Genomic DNA, 22,599 nt, shown 5'->3' on the forward strand with positions numbered 1-22,599 from the left:
TTAGATTGGAGATAAACTTATCATTCCTCTGCCTCAGCCTTAAGTAACCAGGATTAATAAACATTTTAAAAAACAATGAAAGTGTAATCCGGCATTTCATTATATACTTTGATTTCAAATATTTTTTTCCAAAAAGTCTTTATTTTAAATGAAAATTATTTTTAAGAAGAGCCTTTGAATGCGTTCAGATACTGAATGTTTCATTCATTTTGTTACTCACCCTTTAATAACTACAAGTAATGACAGAAAGTGCGTAGTTTGTAAAAGGCATAAAAATGACATTTCTTTTTGTCCTTTCATTCAGGTGTTTGCTTCAGAATGGTAAGTGAAATCTCTCTTATTTTTATACCCTTGTTTTACTAGTGATTTTAATCATAGAACCATTTTCTTTATTGTTTTTATTAATTACAGTTTATTCACTTTGTATCCTCCCCCTGTAGCTCCCTCCCTCCCCTCCCAATTTCACCCTCCCTCCCCTTCTCCATCCATGTCCCGCCCCAAGTCCACTGATGGGGGTGGGGGAGGTCCTCCTCCCCATCCTTCTGATCCTAGTCTATCAGGTCTCATCAGGAGAGGCTGCATTGTCTTCACAGAACCATTTTCTACCCAGTTCTAATGTATTGCTTATATCCTGTCCTTGACAGATGATAGTATTTTTCTTGAAATTACTGATTGTGGTTTCTATTAAAATCATCATTAAAGTTGTATTCCAGCTTTCTTGGGTTTTAGTTAACATTTTCTATGAATTTCAAAAGTACTCTGGCGTGTGGTTCTAATCAGGCATTTGTCTAGGTATACTGGACACAAATATGGTTTCTCTCTCATGTTCTAGATAGAACCCCCCTTGGGGCAGGGGCGTATCTCACACTGCACAGTGAGGTGTACTAATTTTGCACATTTTAGCAGCAATTCCTTTCATACACTATTGCTTTTATTTTTAAAAATGCTCCTTCCCCAAAAGTTAATTGAAGCTTGTATTTTCACCTACTCTGTAAGCTGGGCATCACTATTTTCGACCTCTGGTTGCTAACCCGAGGGTCCCACCATTTCCCAATCAATCAAGCCTCTCTGTATTTCAGGATAACTCTGTCCTTAACAGTTTATTGCCCCTATCTTCGTTATTTTCAGGATTTTCAGACTAGAGCCTGAATTTGTTCACAGCCAAGTTATCATCAGAACCCTCTGTGTGCTAGCCCTCCTGACCACTGTGTCTAGTATTCTTGCTGGTTTTATTTATTATTAAAATTATTTCTATTTTATTAGAACGTTTCAAATAATTCAGTGTCCATTTCTGCCTATATCTATTTATTTTATGTTGATCACAAATTGATATTTTTAAATCGGTGATTGAAAATCCTGGGTTCATCAGTCTTTGCAGCCTAGATTAGCAATATAATTCATCATTGATGGATGTGAGGAAAACACAATTGAATTTTGCGGATCTGAAAAAAAAAAGTAATACAAACTATTTCCGAATAAATTTTCACTGTTGATCTTTTTTCTCTAATTGCTCTGATCTCATGAATAGTGGTGTCACTGTAGATCAGTTACACCAGGGCACAGTTTTATTTTATTTTATTTAATATGTATTGGTGTTTTACCTGCATGTGTGTCTGTGGCATATTTAGTGCCCATAGAAGCCAGAACCGGAGTTGTCTACTGAAATTGGAATTACAGATGGTTATGAGCGACCATGTGGGTGCTGGGAATTGTACCCTGGTCCTCTGCAAGAGCAGCAGATGCTTTTAACTTTTAGACCACATTTTAGAAATAAATAAATAAATGAATATTGTGAGTTTAGCAGTTCTGAATATTAAGTTGTGTTATAAGTATAGACTTCTAGCAATGGACTTGACCTCTCTTTTTTTTTCCCAGTATACAGAAGGAGAGGCTAAGAAAAGAGGTGTGGTTGGCTGGGTGAAGAACACAAGCAAAGGCACCGTGACAGGTCAAATGCAAGGCCCTGAAGAAAAGGTCGACTCCATGTGAGTAGGATGGCTGCCGTGTCTACAACATTTATGAAGCTGTTTTATGGGATGATTGGTTGTCGATGTCTCACTGGACAGCAGTACTGATGGCCAGATTCAGTTCTCATGGATTATAAGTAGGTTGGAGTGTTGTAGGCAGGCCATAGTTAGGGTGGCAATTCTTTGTTGGAAATAGACTTTCCTCTTGGGCAGAGTTCAAGAAAAGCGGTCGCGTTGCTTCCCAATCTCTCCTCTCAAATCTTCCCCAACATGGGTTCCATATCCAGGACCCAAGCTTTCATCATTTCAAAGATGGACAGAGCACAATGCCTTTACATGGTTCTTGAAGTTCTTAATGTAGTCTTCAAAGCGAAAATATTGCCATCTTTTTTCTGTTGTGTGATATCAATATTTGCCTAATTGTTTCATTTTTACGAGAATAGAGTTGTTTAATGAGTGCTATAGTTACCATAGTACAAGCCCTCACAGTCTAAAGGAGATCAGATTCAGCAGTGAGTGTGACAATGCCCAGGCTACACGACGGCATTTTCAAAGGCTTTGACTTTTCAGCTTCACAGTTCCTCTGCTTTTTAGAATGCCTATTTTTAAAATAAAAAACCCAATATCGAACATTTACAACACATTGGGGATGAGCTAAAAGCTCTGCATGAATTGTTACATATAGCCTTTGCAGACAAGCCTGTGAGGTAGATACTAAAGCATAGTCTATTTTTTACTGTTTTCGTATTTCAAAAGCAATATTTTTTCTTGTTGGAATAAGCATGGTAACAGAATGGAGAGATATGAAGGCAGAGCTAGTCACCCACTCTTTCTTGTTTCCATCTCTGAAGGGAACCTGTGCCAGTGGCCTTCAGCAGCTTCTTCTTTACTTACGTATTTAAGTGTACATTAAAGTGACTTCATTATCTTATGGATATGGGTGTCTTGCATGAATGTATGTCTGTAGACCATGTACATTCCTGGTGCCGGGGATGCCAGAGGAGGGGCCGGAATCCTCTAGAAAGGGAGGTGTGCATGGTTGTGAGCCTCCACGTGGGTGCCAGGAACCAAATCTTGGTCTTCTGGGAGAGTGGCGAGTGTTCTTAACCCCTGACCCGCCTCTCTAGTCTCCTTAACGTATATACTCGTAATTAATACATCACTTATTATTACCAATTGGAACTCAGGCACATTTTTAGTAGCATATTTTCATCAGATAGTCATTTTGACAGCCAGTGGTAAGGGTATAATGACTGACTTCTTAGTTTTTTAAATTTATTTGTGTATAGCTATGTGTTTGCATTTATGTGTTAAACTATACCATCCCCTCTCTTAGAGTTCTATTGCCTTGAAAAGTTACCACGGCCAAGGAAACTCTTTGTTCTCTGTTTGGCAGGGGCCCTGGAGCGAGGCTTCCTGACAGAGAGTAGAATAAAGGCGTCAGATCTCAGGAATGGCTAGAGCACCTTAGGGAGAGGCCCATGCACTAGGCCAGGGTGTAGAAAGAGTTGGCCACTGAGTGGTACAATTTAGCTCTTTTAAATAAGATTGCTAGTGTCGGAGGCAGTGGGAATTCGGGAGTTCCCGAAGCCAGGGATGATCCCAAAGTGTCAGGTCTGGTGAGGCGCAGTCCTGGCAGAGGCTCTGCTGGCAGTGCTGCTTGGAGTTCAGCAGCGAATTTCTGTAGAGGATGGAGTTCTCCCTTCACCAGAATAAATGATGCCTCCCAAGCAGCCATGGTGGAAAGCTGATGGTGGCAGGCAGCATGAAATCAGGGAGTTCTAAACCTTGAGCAGTGGGGGGGGGGGGGAGGGTTGAGGGTGAATGTGTTTGATTTGCCAGGGTCAGAGGTGCCAGGGATACTTGATTTACATGTAGTGGTACAGTGTCTCTTTTTACATGCAGTAACATGGTCCTAACACAGTCCTTAACTATCCTATGGGTTGGAGAAGAGCTCCAGGTAAAGTCAAAGGTCATTTGGAAAGTCAAGACATCTTATTAGCAAAGGATGAGTATCTCCAGGATTCCCCTGGTGCCTGCCAGAGAGTTTTTCTTATTAGGAAAGCTTCCAGCTTGTAATCTTCCCTGAGGGTTATGCGACACTCCTTACAAGGTCTGGGGCTAACAGATCAGGTGGAGAGAGAACCCCACTAAGAAAAGGGAGTCCACCATCTTAGACCAAGCATGAAGCTATCCAGAAATGTCAGACTTCAACCGTTACTGTGGAAGTGGGGTTCCACAGCAACTCTTGCAAATGGAAGCATTTAACTGGGGGCTTGCTTACAGTTTCAGAGATTTTTGTTCACCATCATCATGATGGGGAGAATAGTAGCAGGCAGACAGGGAGATGTGGTATTGGAGAAGGAGCTGAGAGCTACATCCTGATAGGCAGGCATCAGGTAGAAAGCCGCTAGGCTTGGAATGGTCTTTTGAAACCTCAAAGCCCATTCCCAGTGACAGACTTTCTCCAACAAGGCCACACCTGCTCCCACAAGGCCATGCCACCTATGCGTTCTAATCTTCCTTAGTTCCGCCAGTCGAGGAGCAAACATGCAAATACATGAGCCTTTGGGAGCCATTCTCATTCACAGACTACCACAACCCCTAACCACCAACCGGAAAAGTGGTGTCCAAAAGTGATTTTACGTAAAACGAGTGAACAATTAACCATTAATTAACAATAGGATTCTTTTAAAATGCAGAACAGATGTAGACACTTTACAGAACTGGTGGTTAGAGGATGAGCAGATGTCAGATGACCGTGAAGCGGTCTGAGAGTGAAGACTGAGAGGGATGGGTGCTCCTGCGATCACGTTGCATTCCTAGTTCTCAGTTAAGCACAGATCTGACAGTTACTTAACATCCGTGGAGTCACGTCTTCTTCTTTTTAGACCCTGAACTCTATTCCCCTTGCAGGAGCTGAGTGCTAGTGGGCTGCACTGTAACCTTTTATGCTGCCACATCCTCTCTTTCTTTCTTTGTCTCTGTTCCTTACAACCACAGAGACAGAGAGGAGAACAAAGACGGATATAGTTTAGCACTTACACATTAATGAATTTTGGTTAAGAGTTGATTTTTAAAGAGAAAGCCACAGTTTTTTATAGCACTTTTTTTTTTTTTGTCATTCAAGATGCTTTTAAGGAAATCCTCCTGAGTCAGATGTGTGTGTATGTATGTATAGTCTTCATGTCTGCTGAGAATGCACACACAGGTGTGCCACTATTTACTACCTCCCTGTTCCTTGCTCTTTGCTGTAGGAGGATGCTGCCATAAGTCTTATTGGTGATTTGGTTTTTATGGGGCAGATTCCCGGGAGTGTGATTTGTTGGAATGTATTTAACGTAGAAGCGTTCATAAGGCTCTTTATTAGTTTCAAGTCTGTTGAGATAGAATACTGACAAAAGCAGCTTACAGGAAACAGAGCTTGTTTGGCTTAGAATTTCAGTGGGTAGTCCATGCCACTGTGCTGTGGAAGGCGAGGCAGCAGGAGCCTGAGAACACAGCCTATCAGCACTCGGAAGTAGAGAGAGAATAGGAAGTCGGCCAAGCTATCTAACCTCCATGCCTGCCCTTGGTGATGGACTTCCTCCATCAAGACTCTGCCTCCTAAAGTGCCCATAATCTCCTAACCACAGCCACTAGCTGAGCACTAATTGTTCAAGCACATGAGCCTACAGGGGACGTTCTTCAAAACTGGACTGCTCTCAAAATTAAATGTAGAAATTGGTATCGTCCCCTCGCCATTCTATTAACAATTGCAATTATTGCTTTGTTTTTCTTTTATGGAATTACCTGTGGACTGGTCATTATTTTATATTAATTAGCACTTCCCTAATTATTAAGTAGTTCAAGCAGTATCATGTCTGTGGCTACACAGGTTTGTTCACACAAACTTCACTTTCCCATTGCCTTAGTAAAGGTTTCTGTTACAGTAAAAAGACACCACAATCATAGAAAGTCTTAGAAAAGAAAATGTTTGCTTGGGGCTGGCTTGCAGGTTTGGAGGTTTGGCCCATTACCATCATGGTGGGAAGCATGGCAGCGTGCAGGCAGACATGGTGCTCGGCCCACAGGCAGCAGAAGGAGGCTGTGCCCCACTGAGCATGGCTTGGACATGGGCGACCTCACACACTTGTAGGAACCGACCACGCAGGGACACGCCTTCTCCAACAAAGCCGCCCCTCCTAATAGTGCCATTTCTTATGGGCCGACCATTCAAACACACAAGTCTGTGGGACCATAACTATTCAAATTGCCACACCAATTTCCCCCATTTTCCTCTTGTGATGCTTGTCTCTTACCAGTATTGAGGGGCTTTTTGTAAACTGGCAGAGGTTACAAGCATTTGCCTATTAGCTTTGCCTATAATGGTTTTTACAACATGAATTATTTTCAAATTTTATGAACTCAGATGTGGTTCTTTCTTTTTCTGGTTGAGTAGCATGTTGTGCTATGTCCTAGGTTTGTTTGTTTTGTTTTTCCTAACTTTTGATGCTTTATCTATAGCATGTACTGAAGCATTGACTCCATCTGGACTTTATTAATTCATAATTTTAGATAAGGAACTATTTTCTATCAGATGGGGAGCCAGTTGTGCTAGCACCATATATTAATTGTGCTTTATGCCATTGAGTAGAAATACATTTTTGCCATATATTTGTCAGCTTGGTTTAGCTTTGGATTCTGTTCCCCCCCACTGATCCATTTATCTCTATACCATGTCATAATCAGTTCAGTCACAGTCACTTTGTAGCATTTTTCCTTTCACTGTTCGTTTTTGAAAAGGTTTTAAAAAATGATTCATTTGTTTTCATTTTCTTGTGAATGAGTTTCTGCTTCCGTGCATGTTTGTGCACCATGTGCATGCAGTGCCCTAGAAGGCCAGAAGAGGGCACTGAATACCCTGGACCGGGTGTTACAGATGCTTGTGAGTTGCCCTTTGGATTTTGGGAACTCAACTTGGGTCATCCCCAAGAACAGCCAGTACTCTTATTATCTACTCGGCTGTCAATCCAGTTCCCACTGTTTCTTTTTTGTTTGGTTGGTTTTTGTTTTAACCTGCTTTTTTCTTTCTTTTTGATATTTAATTTTCTTTTTTCTTGTTTTTTTTTCTCATTTATTTATTTTATTCACTTTACATCTTTCGAGCCTCTTCCTCCCTCCCTTCCCAGTCCCACCTTTGTTTTTTTCTTTTTATTAAAAATAGATTCTTGCCAGGCAGTGGTGGTGTTCACTTGGAAGCAGAGGCAGGTGGATCTTTGTGAACTCAAGGCCAGCTTGGTCTATAGAGTGAGTTCTAGGACAGTCAAGGCTACCCAGACAAACTCTGTCTTGAAAAACAAACAAAGATATTATCCACTTCAGCCAACTAGGCTTTATCCCAGGCATGCAGGGGTGGTTCAGTCTATGGAAATCCATTATATAAACCATCATATAAATCCACCATATAAACAAACTGAAAGAACAACAACAACAACAAAACCCCCACATGATCAGCTCCTTAGATGCCAAAAAGCATTTGACAAAATACAACACCTGTTAATGTTTAAAGATTTGGAGATGTCAGAGATACAAGGCACATACCTAAACATATTTAAGGCAATATACAGCAAGCCAGTAGCCAACATCAAAGTAAGTGGAGAGAAACTTAAATCAATCCCGATGAAATCAGGGAAAAGGCAAGGCTGCCCACTCTTTCACTATCTCTTTAACATAGTACTCGAAGTCCTAGCTAGAGCAATAAGACAACTAAAGGAGATCAAGGGAATGCAAATCGGAAAGGAAGAAGTCAAAGGATCACCATTCGCAGATGAAATGATAATATATATGAGTGACCCCAAAAATTCTACCAGGGAATGATAAATACCTTCAGCAAAATGGCTGGATACAAAATGAACTGAAAATGATCAGAAGCTCTCCTGTATACAAGAGACAAATGGGCTGAGAAAGAAATTAGGGAAACAATGCCCTTCACAATAGCCACAAATAAGGTAAAGTGACTCTAACCAAGCAAGTGAACAACCTGTATGATGAAAGAAGTTGAAGAAGATATCAGAAGATGGAAAGATCGCCCATGCTCATGGATCAGTAGAATTAACATAGTGAAAATGGCTGTCTTAGCAAAAGCAATCACCAAATTCAATGCATTTTCCATTAGGATACCAACATAATTTTTATAGAACTCGAAAGAGCAATTCTCAATTTTATATGGAAAACCAAAAAAAACCCAGAATATCTAAAATAATCCTGTACAATAAAAGATTTTCTGGAGGTGTCTCCATCCCTGATCTTAAGCTTTACTATAGAGCATCAGTAATAAAAACTGAATGGAACTGGCACAGAAACAGACTGGTGGATCAATGGACTGGAATCGAAGATCTAGAAATTGTTGTTGATTATTAATATTTAATATTGATTTATCTTTTAGTTAAGCAGTGTCTATTCCTAAATCAGATGTATACCCAAATTACCACACAGAGACTAGGATTTATTTAATTAACCTAGAGCACAATGCTGGGCAATAATTACTAAGTCCTAAACCTCCAAGGCCTCATAACTTCCTCCCATTCAGATTTCCCACATTATACTTGCTTTTTAGTCATATCTTAGATCAGGTTCGCCTCTCCTGGTATTTCCAAGTACTCTCCTCTCAGATCTGTCTTCCCAGTACTCTCCTCCCACTTGCTTTTTTTTCCCTCCCCTCGAGACCAGGATGTCCCACCCTATTCTCCATTGCTCAGCATTGGCTGGCTGTTTTTATTGGCAATACAGAGAACAAATGGTGGCATGTTTACATAAACTTGAGACTGGTGATGCTTAGAATAAGCATCATGATGTAACATCTGGATTGAAACCAGATAGTGGGGTAGAGAAATCTGCATGTGAATGAACAAGGGTAAATTGTATACATTCTACAAGAACATTATACCAACATTTCCCCCTTTAAGTCCAATAAAAGGCTCCTTTTCTTTCAATATAATAATAATTATAAAACAGTTATGGAAACTACTAGGTAAGATTTACATGTGCAATGTCCAGTCCATGTACATTTGGCAACTTAGGAGAAAGTATTTGATTATCCTATCTTGACAAGTTTAGAGTTCTATACCTAAATTAGCTTTTATCCTTATTGGTATTACCTATATGATCATTTTCTAAAATTCTAAACAACTAAGCCTAATTGTGGAACTATAACTATTTGGTCTTCAATCCCACCAGAGACTTGAGAAGGAATAAAATCAGTTACTTGAGTAAATAGGAAGTGCATGTTAGCAGCTTCCAAAAAATAAAAAATTGATAGAAGTTTGCTGCTTGAACAGTCACCCAAAAACTCACTATAACATTGGAGCCTCATCTTCAGCCTTCTGCTCAGTATATTTGACACACACACACACAAACACACACACACACACACACACACACACACACATGCAGGAACTATTTAGGAAATGCTTACCCTGGCTCTTGGCAGAATTCGGCAGTCAAGTTGGCCTGCATTTTACCTTGCCCATTTTAGGCAAATTCTGTCTGTCATGAAACGAGGGCATTTTCTTTTTGCTCGGATAGCTCATTTGCCACCTTTAAAGCCATCTCCATATGCAGATTCTTTGCCACTCATCATCTTCTTACAGGTAGGTTGGGTGCTGCCAGGAGATGACCTGTCTCACTGTCAAAGAATCTTTAAAATAATAAAAACATTTTAAAATACCATATTTTGTAGGTCTCTGAGGTTTTTGAAATCTTAACCTATCTTTATATAATCTACCTATCTATAGAATTATATCTATTTGTTAAACCTAAGATGTATACTCCTGTGATAAATTAGACTAGTGTCCAATACGAGTATGAGTTGATTAACAATTAACTTGCATTATCTAATATCGTAACCTTAATTTTTCTTTGAATAATATCATTAACAACGTATATCCATCTCCCAATGACAATAAGCATTCATAGCCCCAGAAAACAACCGAAAACCTACCCAACCCCCTTTAAAGGAAATTGGATATCGTTCTCATGGATTTTTTTTCTAGCTGATTTTCTGGACACTCAGAAATCCTGTTAGGGTGCCCAAAGGAAATTGGGGAAAATAGATAATAAAACAAACAATTGGCATTTGTGGTCCAGTTTTTGAATGTTGAGAACTTTCAGGCTTAATTGAAGCCCTGTTTGGAACAGTCTAAAATGCTGGACCAGTTGAGATTAGTAGCTTTCTTCAAAGCTCTCTTGGGAGCAGCAATTTAAGCAGTTGAGGCAGGAACAAGCAGAATGCTGGAACATGCAAGATGCTGGAACAGATGTGTCAACGTCTCAGCATGCTGGAAAGATAAATCCTGTGAGATTTGATCCAGTATCCCCGGTGTCCAGTCCTGTTCTGAAAAATTTCTCACAAGCATTATACGATCCTAAAATTATAAATGTATGAGATGTGCAGGATGAAACTAAACTGTAAACCAGTTTTATCTATGCCATTCTTTTAAATTTTGAGGATATTGTAGCCAAGGATTTATTGGCCATGTATTGTTGAAGTTCTGGCTGGAGACATTTTTTTTTTTTTTTTTTTTTTATGTCTCAGTCAGTTTTAGAGTTGTTCCTCTGTGAAGGGATCAGCATTTTATGTTACCTGTTTTGTTCAGTCTTCTTCATTTTTCTCTTCTTGTGTGTGGCCAAGATCTTCATGTGGTCTTCCTCTCTCATTTCTGATTTTTATTAGTTTTGATGGAACCCATAATTTCTCTTCTCCTGTATGAACATGCACAAAACCTCTTCCCCAGCATAACATTCCCTGTTCCCCATTTTGGAATTAGGACCTTTACATGCTGCTCTAATTCAGAAGGCCTTTCTAAATTCCACTGCATCTTAGCAGGTGTGCCATCTGTCTCATTGATATTTAAAAACTTTTAAGTCAATGAAGTTCCACCTAATCTATCCCTGGGGGACTCCTTATCCCTCTTCTGTTCTGTGTGCATTTTCTTTAAAGAGCTATTAGATTTCTCTACAATTTTCCACCCTGTAAGATTGAAAGATTCATCTGTAATACTTTCTATGCGTATCTTCTAAAATATTGTTGTATTCCAATGTATATTCGTGCTGAAGCACCATCAGCCCCAATTTGTAAGGGCATCTCCAAAACATTTGCCATCTCTAACAAATGTGTAACCTTTGGATCATGCTCTCCAGAATTTAAGGCAAAAGCCCACTGGATTTCTAAATATGAATCTATGGCATGGTGCATGTATTTCAGTTCTCCAAACTCTGTAAAATGGAGAACACTAGACACTGTATGACCTTTTTCCAACACAACATCAAACAGGATCAGCATTTCTACTTTAGCATACAGATCTTCATCCAGTAATTGAACTTTGACAATACACATACAATATGCAGTCTGACCAAGTTGGCCTATAGCTCAAGACTCTCTCCAGCATCTCAGTGGACTGCCATTTTGCAATATCCTCAAGCCTCTGTGGGTTTTTCTTATCTGGAACTACCTCTTTTGGTGTTATTGTAAATTTCAGATTGAATTTCTTTGAAGGCTCTCTATTTTGATTCAGAGATTCCCCCAGTGTCTATTCAATGGCCTTTAATTTATCATCTATTTTCTCAGTCTCTTCTTTCTCCAAATCTATCTTATCCTATTCTCTCCCAAAGAGGACATACAAAACTGAAATCATGAGTGAAAAAAAGTATTTATATGCTAAGAGAAACAAACTCAAATGGTACCCAGAAGCACTGTGTCATTGTTTATTCCTCCATTTTCAACATAGAAAATTATCTTTTTAATCTCAAAACATTTCCCTAAGGACTTTACTTTCTTAGACCCAGCTTCCCTTTCAGACCTTAACAGTTCAGATGCTTGAGGCTTCTCTGTCTCCTGCTCCTGCTTCCAGGGAGAGGTATTTTTAATGCCTCCCTCACTGGATCCTGACCCCTTCCTAACTCTGGGAAGTTATTTGGTCTACCAATGTTTGTTCCTCAGACCAAATTTCACTTTCTGCCTTGGATAGCAAAGTCTGGCTTTGAAAAGCTTCCTTGTCAAAGAGCTACTTTTTTTTTTTTTCCTACCTAAAGAAACTGCCTCTCTCTCGGGTTTGTGTGTATCAATTTTTGTTTTTTTGTAGCCTGCTGGAGGCCTTGCTGCTCTGCAGGGGGTCTGTCTAATCAGGAATCTGACCTCCTAGATTAGGAGCTACCTTTGCTTTGTTGTTAAGGAACAAAAACCTGCTCTACAGCTTTACTTTCTGTGTAAGTTCTTGCTAGATTACTGTAAATTCTGCCACACGTTTGTATGCCATTTGTTGATGATTATTAATATTTATTAGTGATTTATCTTTTAGTTAAACAGTGGTTATTCTTAAACCAGCTGTATACCCAAATCACCACATAAGAGACTAGGATTTATTTAATTAAACTAGAGCACAATGCTGGGCAATAATTACTCCATCCTAAACCTTCAAGCCCACAAAGTTTCCTCCCATTTATATTTCCCACATTATATTTGCTTTTTAGCAATATCTTAGGTCAGGTTCATCTCTCCTGATGTTTCCAGGTCCTCTCCTCTCAGCCCTCTCTCTTAGCCTTTCATCCCACTTCCTTCTTTTCTCCTCCTCTCTGGACCAGGCTGTCCCACCCTATTCTCTTCATTACTCAGCATTGGCTGGTCATTTTATTGGCAATACAGAGAACAAATGGTGGCATGTTTACACAAACTTGAGACAGGTGATACTTAGAATAAGCATTACAATTCAGTGTCCTGATTGAAACCAGAGAGTGGGGTAGAGAAATCAGTGTGAGAATGAACAAGGGCGAACTGTATACATTTCAGAAGAACATTATGCCAACGCATTCTCTACAGTATTTTCATTGCTATGACATAGATAGTCTAGCTAATTAGTATTCACACATTTTAGGGCCTGGGCAGAGTGGCCTGTTCTACTAATCTCAGTACTGGGTAGTAGAGACAGGTGGATTCCAGGGGATGGTTGGCCGGCCAACCTCGCCTACTTGGGGATGCTTGTTCCCGGTTCAGAGTAAATACACTTTATCATGTTGAGGTTTGGTTGTTTCTGATCTCAAGGCTTCAACGTTTATGTCAGGAACTGTATTAATCATGGTTCTCTGGAGCAAAAGAACGGATATTTATGAATATATTGAAAATATATAGAACTACGTTTAATATATGAACACATATTAAACATATAATTTATATATATTAACAGTATAGATTATGGATATAATTTGTAAATTAAAATTACATTAATATATTAATTCACATATAATTAATATGAGATTGTAAATTAATGTATATTAAAATAACAATGTTATTAACATATATTATAGTCTTCCATGATTCATTGGTTGGCTTACGTGATCTGTTCTAAGAGTCCAACAATAGCTGTTGTACCAGATAGGCTGAGACCCTGGTAAGGCTGCTCATCCATGAGGCTAGGTGCCTTAGTAGTTCTAATTTGGCTTTGAAAGCTTGGAGGGTTCCTGGAGAACTTCTTGTATTCATTTTACATTGGAGGGCCAATTATTGGTTCCAAATTCAGTTAGAAATGTAGCAGCAGCAGCAGCAATAAGATAAATGAGCTTGCCAGCAGGAGTAAAGGCAAGCAGGCAAAGCCAATCTTTCTTCCTCCATTTTTTTCTGGGCTGCCACTAGAGGGAGCAGACCACATTTAGAGGGGCTGGCTCTTTGATCACCTCCCCCTGAGCAGGGAGCAGCCTTACCAGGCCACAGAGGAAGACAATGCAGCCAGTCCTGATGAGACCTGATAGGCTAGGGTCATATGGAAAGGGAGGAGGATGTCCCCTATCAGTGGGCTTGGAGAGGGACATAGGAGAAGAAGAGGGAAGGGGGATGTGGGAGGGGCTGCAGCTGGGATCCAAAGTAAATAAACTATAATTAATAAAAAATGAATAAATTTAATAAAAAAATAGGGTGGGTCTTCCCACTTCAAATCATCTGATCACAAACATACCTCATAGGAATGCTTGCCTTTTAATCAGTCAAATTGACAACCAAGATTATCCATCCTAAGTCCACGCCCTGTCAACTATACACAACGTAGATTTACATTGGAAGAGAAGCTAGATGAGGGGTCATCTAGATCTGGTTGGCCTGTCAGGACTGTCTTGATTACTTAGCTGATACGGGAAGATACAGCCTACTGAGAGTGCCACCATTTCCAAGGCAAGGGATCCTGGGCTGTATAAGTGTAGAGACGAAGCTTAGCACTGGCCAGTGTGCATGCTGTTTGGATTGTGTGTAAGGGGCAGGAGTGGGTGTGTGTAAGGGGCAAGAGTGGGTGTGTGTAAGGGGCTGGAGTGGGTGTGTGTAAGGGGCAGGAGTGGGTGTGTGTAAGGGGCTGGAGTGGGTGTGTGTAAGGGGCAGGAGTGGGTGTGTGTAAGGGGCTGGAGTGGGTGTGTGTAAGGGGCAGGAGTGGGTGTGTGTAAGGGGCTGGAGTGGGTGTGTGTAAGGGGCAGGAGTGGGTGTGTGTAAGGGGCAAGAGTGGGTGTGTGTAAGGGGCGGGAGTGGGTGTGTGTAAGGGGCTGGAGTGGGTGTGTGTAAGGGGCGGGAGTGGGTGTGTGTAAGGGGCAGGGGTGGGTGTGTGTAAGGGGCAGGGGTGGGTTGTGTGGAAGAGGCAGGGGTGTGTGTGTGTAAGGGGCTGGAGTGGGTGTGTGTAAGGGGCAGGAGTGGGTGTGTGTAAGGGGCAGGAGTGGGTGTGTGTAAGGGGCTGGAGTGGGTGTGTGTAAGGGGCAGGAGTGGGTGTGTGTAAGGGGCAAGAGTGGGTGTGTGTAAGGGGCGGGGGTGGGTGTGTGGAAGAGGCTGGAGTGGGTGTGTGTAAGGGGCGGGAGTGGGTGTGTGTAAGGGGCAGGGGTGGGTGTGTGTAAGGGGCAGGGGTGGGTTGTGTGGAAGAGGCAGGGGTGTGTGTGTGTAAGGGGCTGGAGTGGGTGTGTGTAAGGGGCAGGAGTGGGTGTGTGTAAGGGGCAGGAGTGGGTGTGTGTAAGGGGCAGGAGTGGGTGTGTGTAAGGGGCAGGGGTGTGTGTGTGTAAGGGGCAGGAGTGGGTGTGTGTAAGGGGCAGGAGTGGGTGTGTGTAAGGGGCAGGGGTGTGTGTGTGTGTAAGGGGCAGGAGTGGGTGTGTGTAAGGGGCAGGGGTGGGTTGTGTGGAAGAGGCAGTCAGGAGAGGCAGTTCTCACTGACCTTCCTCCGGCTCTGCTGTTTTTGTACCTGGCGTCATTCAGTCATTAACAGGTGGGAATTTTTTCCACCTTCTCAAATGTCATCAGAGTGTTAGATATTTTAGTAATATTATCCTTCCCCCTCCCCAATTTTAATATAGTTTCTTTTTAGTATCTGTCTAGATGTGTGAGCCACTATACCTAACTTATAGTGACAAGTTTTTGGAAAACTGAGACTAGGAGTATAATTCAAGTGGCAGACTGTATTTACTGTGCATGAGGGCCTGGGCTTAGTCTCCATCACAAAACAATATTAATAATAGGATAGTGATTAGTGTATAATTGAAAAAGCTTAAAAGCAAGAAGGCTGTCTTCAATAGGAAGCTGTGGCAGACACAAGCAAGGGCATATTATTCAGCAATTAAAAGTAAGATGACGATCGGGCCTCATGTCTTAGAGGTAAAACATGCCTTGGGGTCAACGTGAAAAGATGACCTACTCTGTGAATCCAATTATTTTGCCAGTTAGGATTTTTTGGTGTGGAAGCATCATCATTCGAGGAAGAGAGCACAAATCCTATCCTTAATGGTAGTTAGATCTAGTCTTAGAGTACTGTAGCAGCCAAAAAAAAAAAAAAAAAAAAAAAAAAGATTTTAGGCTGATCTGATGAGGTTTTTTGAGAGTTGATAGGACAGAGAGGTTTATTGGTGCAAAAAAGGCTTCAGTCCAGTTGTTTTAGTATTGAGTCCTGAAATCTATGCCCAGATTGGCAAAAAGAGGGATAAGTTGGATGGCCCATAGCTTGCACCCGACCAGCTTTCAGGGACTTGGGGGCACCAGTCTCGTCTCTCTGTAACTGCTTCAAACTGACAGATGGTCTATGTAGAAGGGGCAGCAGTTAGAGTGCCACCAAAGAGGGTCACCAATGGGGCCAAAACAAAACGCAATAGATGAGAAAGATCCAGAGCATAAGTCAGGAGGTAATAGCTGGACAACTCTGTGGGGGGCATTAGGAGACAAAGTTAATGAGGAAAATTTGTTCATCATGATTAAATAAGTTAATGGAAGGTTAAATATAAAGTTTGCTAAGGTTAAATGCAATGTGCAGCTGGCTGGACCATGCACCAGTGCTCTGTAGAAGGATAAAGTAAGCAGAGTTAGATGTTTGTTTATATCAGGCTCCTCTATAAGGAACAAACACCTGGAAGTTTTGTATAAGAAATTGTGGTTCTCCTCCTTCCTTGAAGGGCTGTTTCCTACCAGCCCACGAACGCAGGAGGGGCAGGAGATGAGGTACAGAGCTTGGAAGGCTGGCACGTTCAAAGGAGAGATCAGACACTCCGGGAACCACTTCAGGGACCTAGTTCAACTTTAATTCCAGAGAACAAAGGCTATATACCCCTTGGGGAGTGGGTGAGGGTTCCCAGGATAGGTGTACATAATTGGTTGATACTTAATTTACATTAAACAGCACCCTCCTGTCATATGAACGGGAACACAGTACCTAATTATACTATAGGCGCAGAGAGGGGAGAGCCAGCAGGGAGCTGTGTCAAATGTGTAGTCAGGGGCATTTTTGTCTAGAGACACTCTCCAGAGGAAGTCAGGCAGAGAGCAGGAGGCCATGCTGGGTAGAGGGCGTCCTTCACCTTAATGCCAAGCTCAGAATGGCTATCTGGAATAGGAGGACTGCAACCTCAAACAGCCGGGCCCTTCCAACAGAAGTTGGGTAAATTCAGGATCTAATTGACAATTTAAAGGAAAAATAGAATCTTATTTGAGTCATTTTTATGGGATTGCCTAGCAGAGTTCCACACACACCATTTACAAAGTCTGATTAACTTTCCAGAGCTGTGAGTTTGATGATAGAGTATCTGGCAGCCTCTTAATCAGGGAACATGAGTGGCTATATTATAGACTTCTGCGAAGAGGAATAATTGAATGCCAGTGTAGAGGACAAGGCCAGTTGAACTAGCATGCAGGTCCCATATGAATCAGAGGTAGGCTTAGGTACACGGGTTTCTTGTTCCCAACATCCTCATCTGTCAGTTTAGGAGACACTGAGCACAGAGTAATTGCTATTTGTCTCTGTTTGAGACATTTAGGATGTAGGTGCAGACTCTTAAGATCTTCCTCTGGGCAAGAGAATCCATCCTCCTGTCATGTAAGACATGAGAAATAATTCATCTTCCCTACAGATAAGGAGGAGTTTTTTTCTCATTTGGCCTACACAGCCGTATTGATTGAAATTATGAAGCTTGAAGCAGAAGCCGTAGACTTCTGGCAGGTTGTATTTTCCATACATCCTTCTATTGTAATGAGGATAGTGTGCAATTTACCGTGGTGAGCTGGTACTCAAGCCATGGGAATATAGACAGGGTGTCAAAGTGCACTAAGGGCTTAGGGTCAAACCGAGGAGATGTGCTAATGGTGTTATCATTATATGGGAATAAGTTGCTTTACATTTTACAGAATGCTTTTTTTTTAGATTTCTCTCGACGTGTTGGGTATAATGTGATAGTGTCCATAGTTTTATTTAAAATACTTCAGATAATCATGAAAGTTCAACGGGAAGATATTTGGGTAGGAGGTAGATAAAGAGAACATATATAATGTATACATGATCATTTGTCAGGAAAGGCTGAGTTTAGAATACTTTAATAGATGCTAAACAACAATTTTCATGTAATTATGTAAAGCAGGGATGGTCATGTTTCCTGGGCTCCGCGCCATCCCTGAGCTGTACTCTATCACATTCCCCACCCTAGTTGTTATTATACTTTAAAATATAAGTTATTTATGTATCTTGATGCAGACTTCTGGAAACAGTTTGTCAGCATGTCCTCTTTGCCTGTTGAGTCCATCAAAACATCCCTGAGCCAAAAACCACTGTTAAATCTGCTACGTCAGATTGTCCAAGACAGAAAACAAAAATATAAACATGAAACAACAATGAGCAGTGACTAGGAATCACGAAAAGATCACTAGCTATCACCAAGGAAAGCTTTGTTAATGTAATTTAGTTGCACTTCTAGTGTGGAACTTATGTGTTGTATAGGATGGACATTAAGGTACAGGAAGGGCAGTTCTCACGGCCCCTGAGTTATTTAAAAATACACTGCTGTTCATCATAGCACTAAACCAAGGGACTCAGTGAATCCAACAAAAAGGGAGAGTTGGGATAGTAGAAGCCCCCGTAGGAAAAAGGCAGAGCGGATAATGGAATTCTGCTGCCGTGGGGGTGTCAGGTGGACTTGTCACTGTTATTTCTGAATAGCTGAGGATGGAAAATGCACAGTTTTTGGTGTATGCGTTAGTGTACGTTTTAACTTAGTGGTAGGACGGTGAAACAGTGAGAGATGAATCAGAGTTTCATTTTGGGGTCAGTTTCCAGTCCTTGAATTCAGAATTGGTCGCTTGGCTTTCCTACCAGCAGAGCCACCTAGGAAGGCTACAGAAGAGTTTTTCTGTCTGTGCCATTTCAGAAGATACATCCGGAAAGTGTTTTACTCATTGTGTACTGGCCCCTTCCAAGAAGAAAGTTATTTAGCAAAGGTCAGTTCTGTGTTGTGCCCTGCCCCTCCCCTAACCTCTATGGCTCTGGTGGTGACCCTAGGGCCATGTAGGGCTAACACAATGCCATTTGTGGTAGCACCAAATAGCCAGTCCTTGTCCAGAGTGTGACTGTCCATCTGGTCTTGTCTGCCTCTATGACATCTGGAGCATCCTCCTAAGAGCCTTTCCTTCACGCGTCCTCGACTTCCACCTCTCTGGATTACTGAAATAAATGCACACACACTCACCTTTATTTGCCTCTCACTTGAGAGTACCTCATAAGCAGCCCTCAGGTTTTCAGAGTTTACAGCTAGGTGTGGCCTACTACGCACATCTGTGTTGCTTTAGATGTTTTTGAAAAGCAGCCACAGGGAAGGTCCACAGAAATTATTAGGCCTTTTAACTGTTAAGAAAACAATGTTCTCTTTTACTTCAGTACGTTAATTTTATCCTCCACAAAGTTATTAGCTGCACATTTAAAATAGCAAATGATGTTTGAAGATGACAACAACAAAAATAACAAATCACATAAGGAAAAACAAAACAGCAACCATTCCGCTCCAGCCTGTCCCTTCCTACTTCTCAACAGCTGTTTTAATGGTTCTTTGCATGTTCTTCCTGACTTCAAAATGACTTGTAGCTGCTAAGTTATTAACCATAGATGTTCTGTAGTGACCCTTGCTTACGGTAGATGATGATAGAATGTACTTTTATTACTTTCCTCCTCATTTTATGACTTTGGTTAACTGAAATGTCTCAGCGGAGAGACATCGCCCCCAAGCCTGACAGCCTGAGTCCGATCTTTGGATGTCGCATGGTGAAAGGAGAGAACCAGCGTCTACAGATCGCCTTCTGGCATCCACGAGTGCACTGTGATGTGTGCACATGGGTGCGGGCGTGGCTGAATACGTGCACAGAGACAAAAAACCCACAAATACATGCATAACTGTAAAAGAAGGATGATCTTAATTTTCATTGTACATATGTGTGCATATTTATGCTGAGGGCAAAGGCCAACTTCGGGTGTTTTCCTCACTTTGTCTCTACTGTATTATTATTATTATTATTATTATTTTTGAGACATAGTGTCATTGAACATGGAGGTCATAAGTGCTGCGAGACTGGCTTTCCAGGAAGCTTCAGCAGTCTGCCTAGGCCCCCTCAAATCTGGGTCCTCTAGACACAGGCTGCCATCCCTGGCTTTTCATACGGGTGTTGGAGATCTGAACTTGGGTCCTTAGGATTGCACGGAAAGTGCTTACTAGCCATAGTGAAAACCCAAGCCGCTATTTTTTTTTTCCAGTTGTAGGGTTATGTGTTGATTGTTATGTGAAATTTCATGTTCCCCATGAGCAAGGCATGTTTAAGCTGCCGTTATAGGCTACTCTTGTTTCTCTAAAGCCCGGAAGAAGTATAGTTGTTCACTATTCCCTTGGGATGCCACACGGAAGATTCTGGCTTAGAGTGTTCAGCCTTCCTTTGAGAATTTGCTAGTACTTAATGATAGATAGTTGGCACTTATACGTCATAGGAAAAGATTTACCTTCAAATTCTTTCAGAATTATTATCATTAAAGCAGCGTACATCCTGCAATAACAACATTCTCAGGTGTTTGAAGCCTGTTCACATATCCAGCTAGACTGTGAAGTCAAGGGTAGGGAATATGGCATGGTTCTACAAGGAATTGGGAGTTGAATTGGCACTCATCTGAAATGCCAGCACTTAGGAACCTGATGCAGGAGGATCATTAAAATCTTGAGCTTTCTAGCACCTTTGTCCATTCCCATACCATATACACATTTCACTCTATATGGAACTGAGAAGGAATGTTTAGGACTGGGTGGGCAAAGGAAGGAATGTATGCTTCTATTCTCTTTACTGTGCTGAGCCTGTGCACCCCTGGAATGTAGTGAAAGGTGGGATGGGAGTTTTCTAATACTCTCTTTCTCTGTTCCTTCATCACAGTCTGTAGGGACTCAGTACTTCCCTGACTGACACAGTCAGTGCTTTGCCACAGTTGTGAGGTTCCCCTCCATCCATGGGAGAACGCACCAGGATTCACTGGTACAGCCGGCCCTCTCAGGATGGAAAGAACATTTGGAGGGCTCTATGCAGGACAGGCTTTGAGCTGCCTCCTGCATGGTGCCTTGTATGCAGGCTGTGGGCTAGTAAAGGAAGAGGAAGTATGTACCCTGGCTATCTTCACACCGCCTCTCTGTCTTTAGCTGATCAGTGGAAGAATGGCGTGAGTGCTCGAGAGCCTCTGTGAGGCTCACAGGCCGAGTTCACATTCCTAAAAGCCCGTCTCCAAATACAGACCCTTTCAAAGATGATAGAATTCTCCAAAGTGTTTTAAAAACAAAGAGGTGCAGTTTGCAGCCACACATTTTTTCTCTGTATAAAACATGTAGAGCAGAATAAGGAACAAAAGCCAGAGTTAAATGGAACTCCACTAAGACTTCATCCCTGAAGACCCAGTGCACCCCCTTTATCAAGTAAATTTGCTTGCCAAGTGCTATTATGTTCTAAAGTCTGTTATTTGTCATCACAGTGACATAAGCCAGATGTCATGGCTTGTAGTGTAGCTGTGTTTGCTGAATGCACTGTTTACCTGTTTAAGAAGAGCCTGCTAGCTTATTTGCTCATAAAGAGCAGCTTCCATAAGTAGAAGCTGATCTACAAAATTAACCAGGGAATGCTCCTTAAACTAATGATTCTAAAGATTTTGAGCTTGAAAATTTAATAATAGAGTAAGTAGATCTAAGCTTTTTTGGAAGTTGTCCTTGTTGGCTCTATTTTTGGTTTCTTAGGAAACAAGTTAAAAACAGCCTTTTAGTCCTTCATGCATTTCTAATTACACATTTTTTCTCCTCTTTTGAAAGGCTTGTTTTCTTTTAAAAAAGATGTAGTTTTTTTCCTTGTACTAATTGGAATATTGGTTTTAAAAATTCATATTCCCTCCAAGCGTGGTCATTAAAAATCTCTATATAAATGTTTTCAAAGAGCTGACACACAGAAGTCAAGTGCTTCAGGCAAAGCTCTTACGGCTGAAGTTGTTTAGTGTGATCATGAGCTTTGCGAGTACAGCTTTAGCAACTGAGGTGACGCCTCACATTGAACTTCCTTCTCTTCAAATCATTGGCCACTCTGATGTTGCATGAGGGAGTATCTCAGGTTGTGGGGAATGGGGCACACCCATTCATTAGCTTATCTTCCACACCTGGAGAAGAACAGTATGCCTTTGAGTGGACAGAGGAGGGGGGAAGTCTGAACTTCTTTAATCCCTTACTGCCTGTGTTGTAAGTTCGTAGCTCATGGGCCTTCCGTGTTGGCAGCTTTACATCTTAGTCTAGTGGATTTCCACACCATCGCATGTTTTCCGAGGTACTTTTGGTGGCGGCGGAGAATTGGCTAGGTTGCTAAAGTGTTTACCATACAAGCCTGAAGACTGAGATTGGATCCCAGGACTCACATTAAAAAGCTGGTGTAGTCAGCCATACCTGCACACCCAGTGCCAGGGGCAAGGAGGGCAGAGATAGGATGGTCACCCAATATAGCTGAATGAGCAGGCTCAAGGTTCAGAAAGCAATCCTGTCTCAAAACTAAAATGAAGCGTGACCAAGGAAGACACCCAGTGTTGATCTTCACCTGTATTCACACACAGAGCATGCACTTACACACAGATTCACATATACATGAACACATACACAGATACACACGAAGAGATGAAAACTTGGGGAAGATTTGCTGAACTGATTGTTGCCGCTTTCTGGGGTATGAACCAAGGGAATCTTTATCCCAGCCTTCTTCCTTCTGATGCTGTACTTTGCATTGGCCAAGAGATTATTAATGCTCTTCAACTGCTCCACCAGTTTTCAAAGCAGTTCTGGT

General features: G+C 41.6%; 1 protein-coding gene across 1 annotated transcript in view; it reads left to right on the forward strand.

Moving 5' to 3' along the window:
• Positions 1-22,599, forward strand: part of Acyp2 (acylphosphatase 2) — a 131,771-nt gene that overhangs the window by 16,791 nt on the left and 92,381 nt on the right. Inside the window, exons 3-4 of the mRNA XM_060365220.1 lie at positions 305-321; positions 1,876-1,985. Coding sequence (XP_060221203.1) covers positions 305-321; positions 1,876-1,985 — 127 coding nt within the window. The remainder of the gene's footprint in view (positions 1-304; positions 322-1,875; positions 1,986-22,599) is intronic.

Source organism: Meriones unguiculatus, chromosome 12 (assembly GCF_030254825.1).
Source record: "Meriones unguiculatus strain TT.TT164.6M chromosome 12, Bangor_MerUng_6.1, whole genome shotgun sequence".
Lineage (NCBI taxonomy): Eukaryota > Metazoa > Chordata > Mammalia > Rodentia > Muridae > Meriones > Meriones unguiculatus.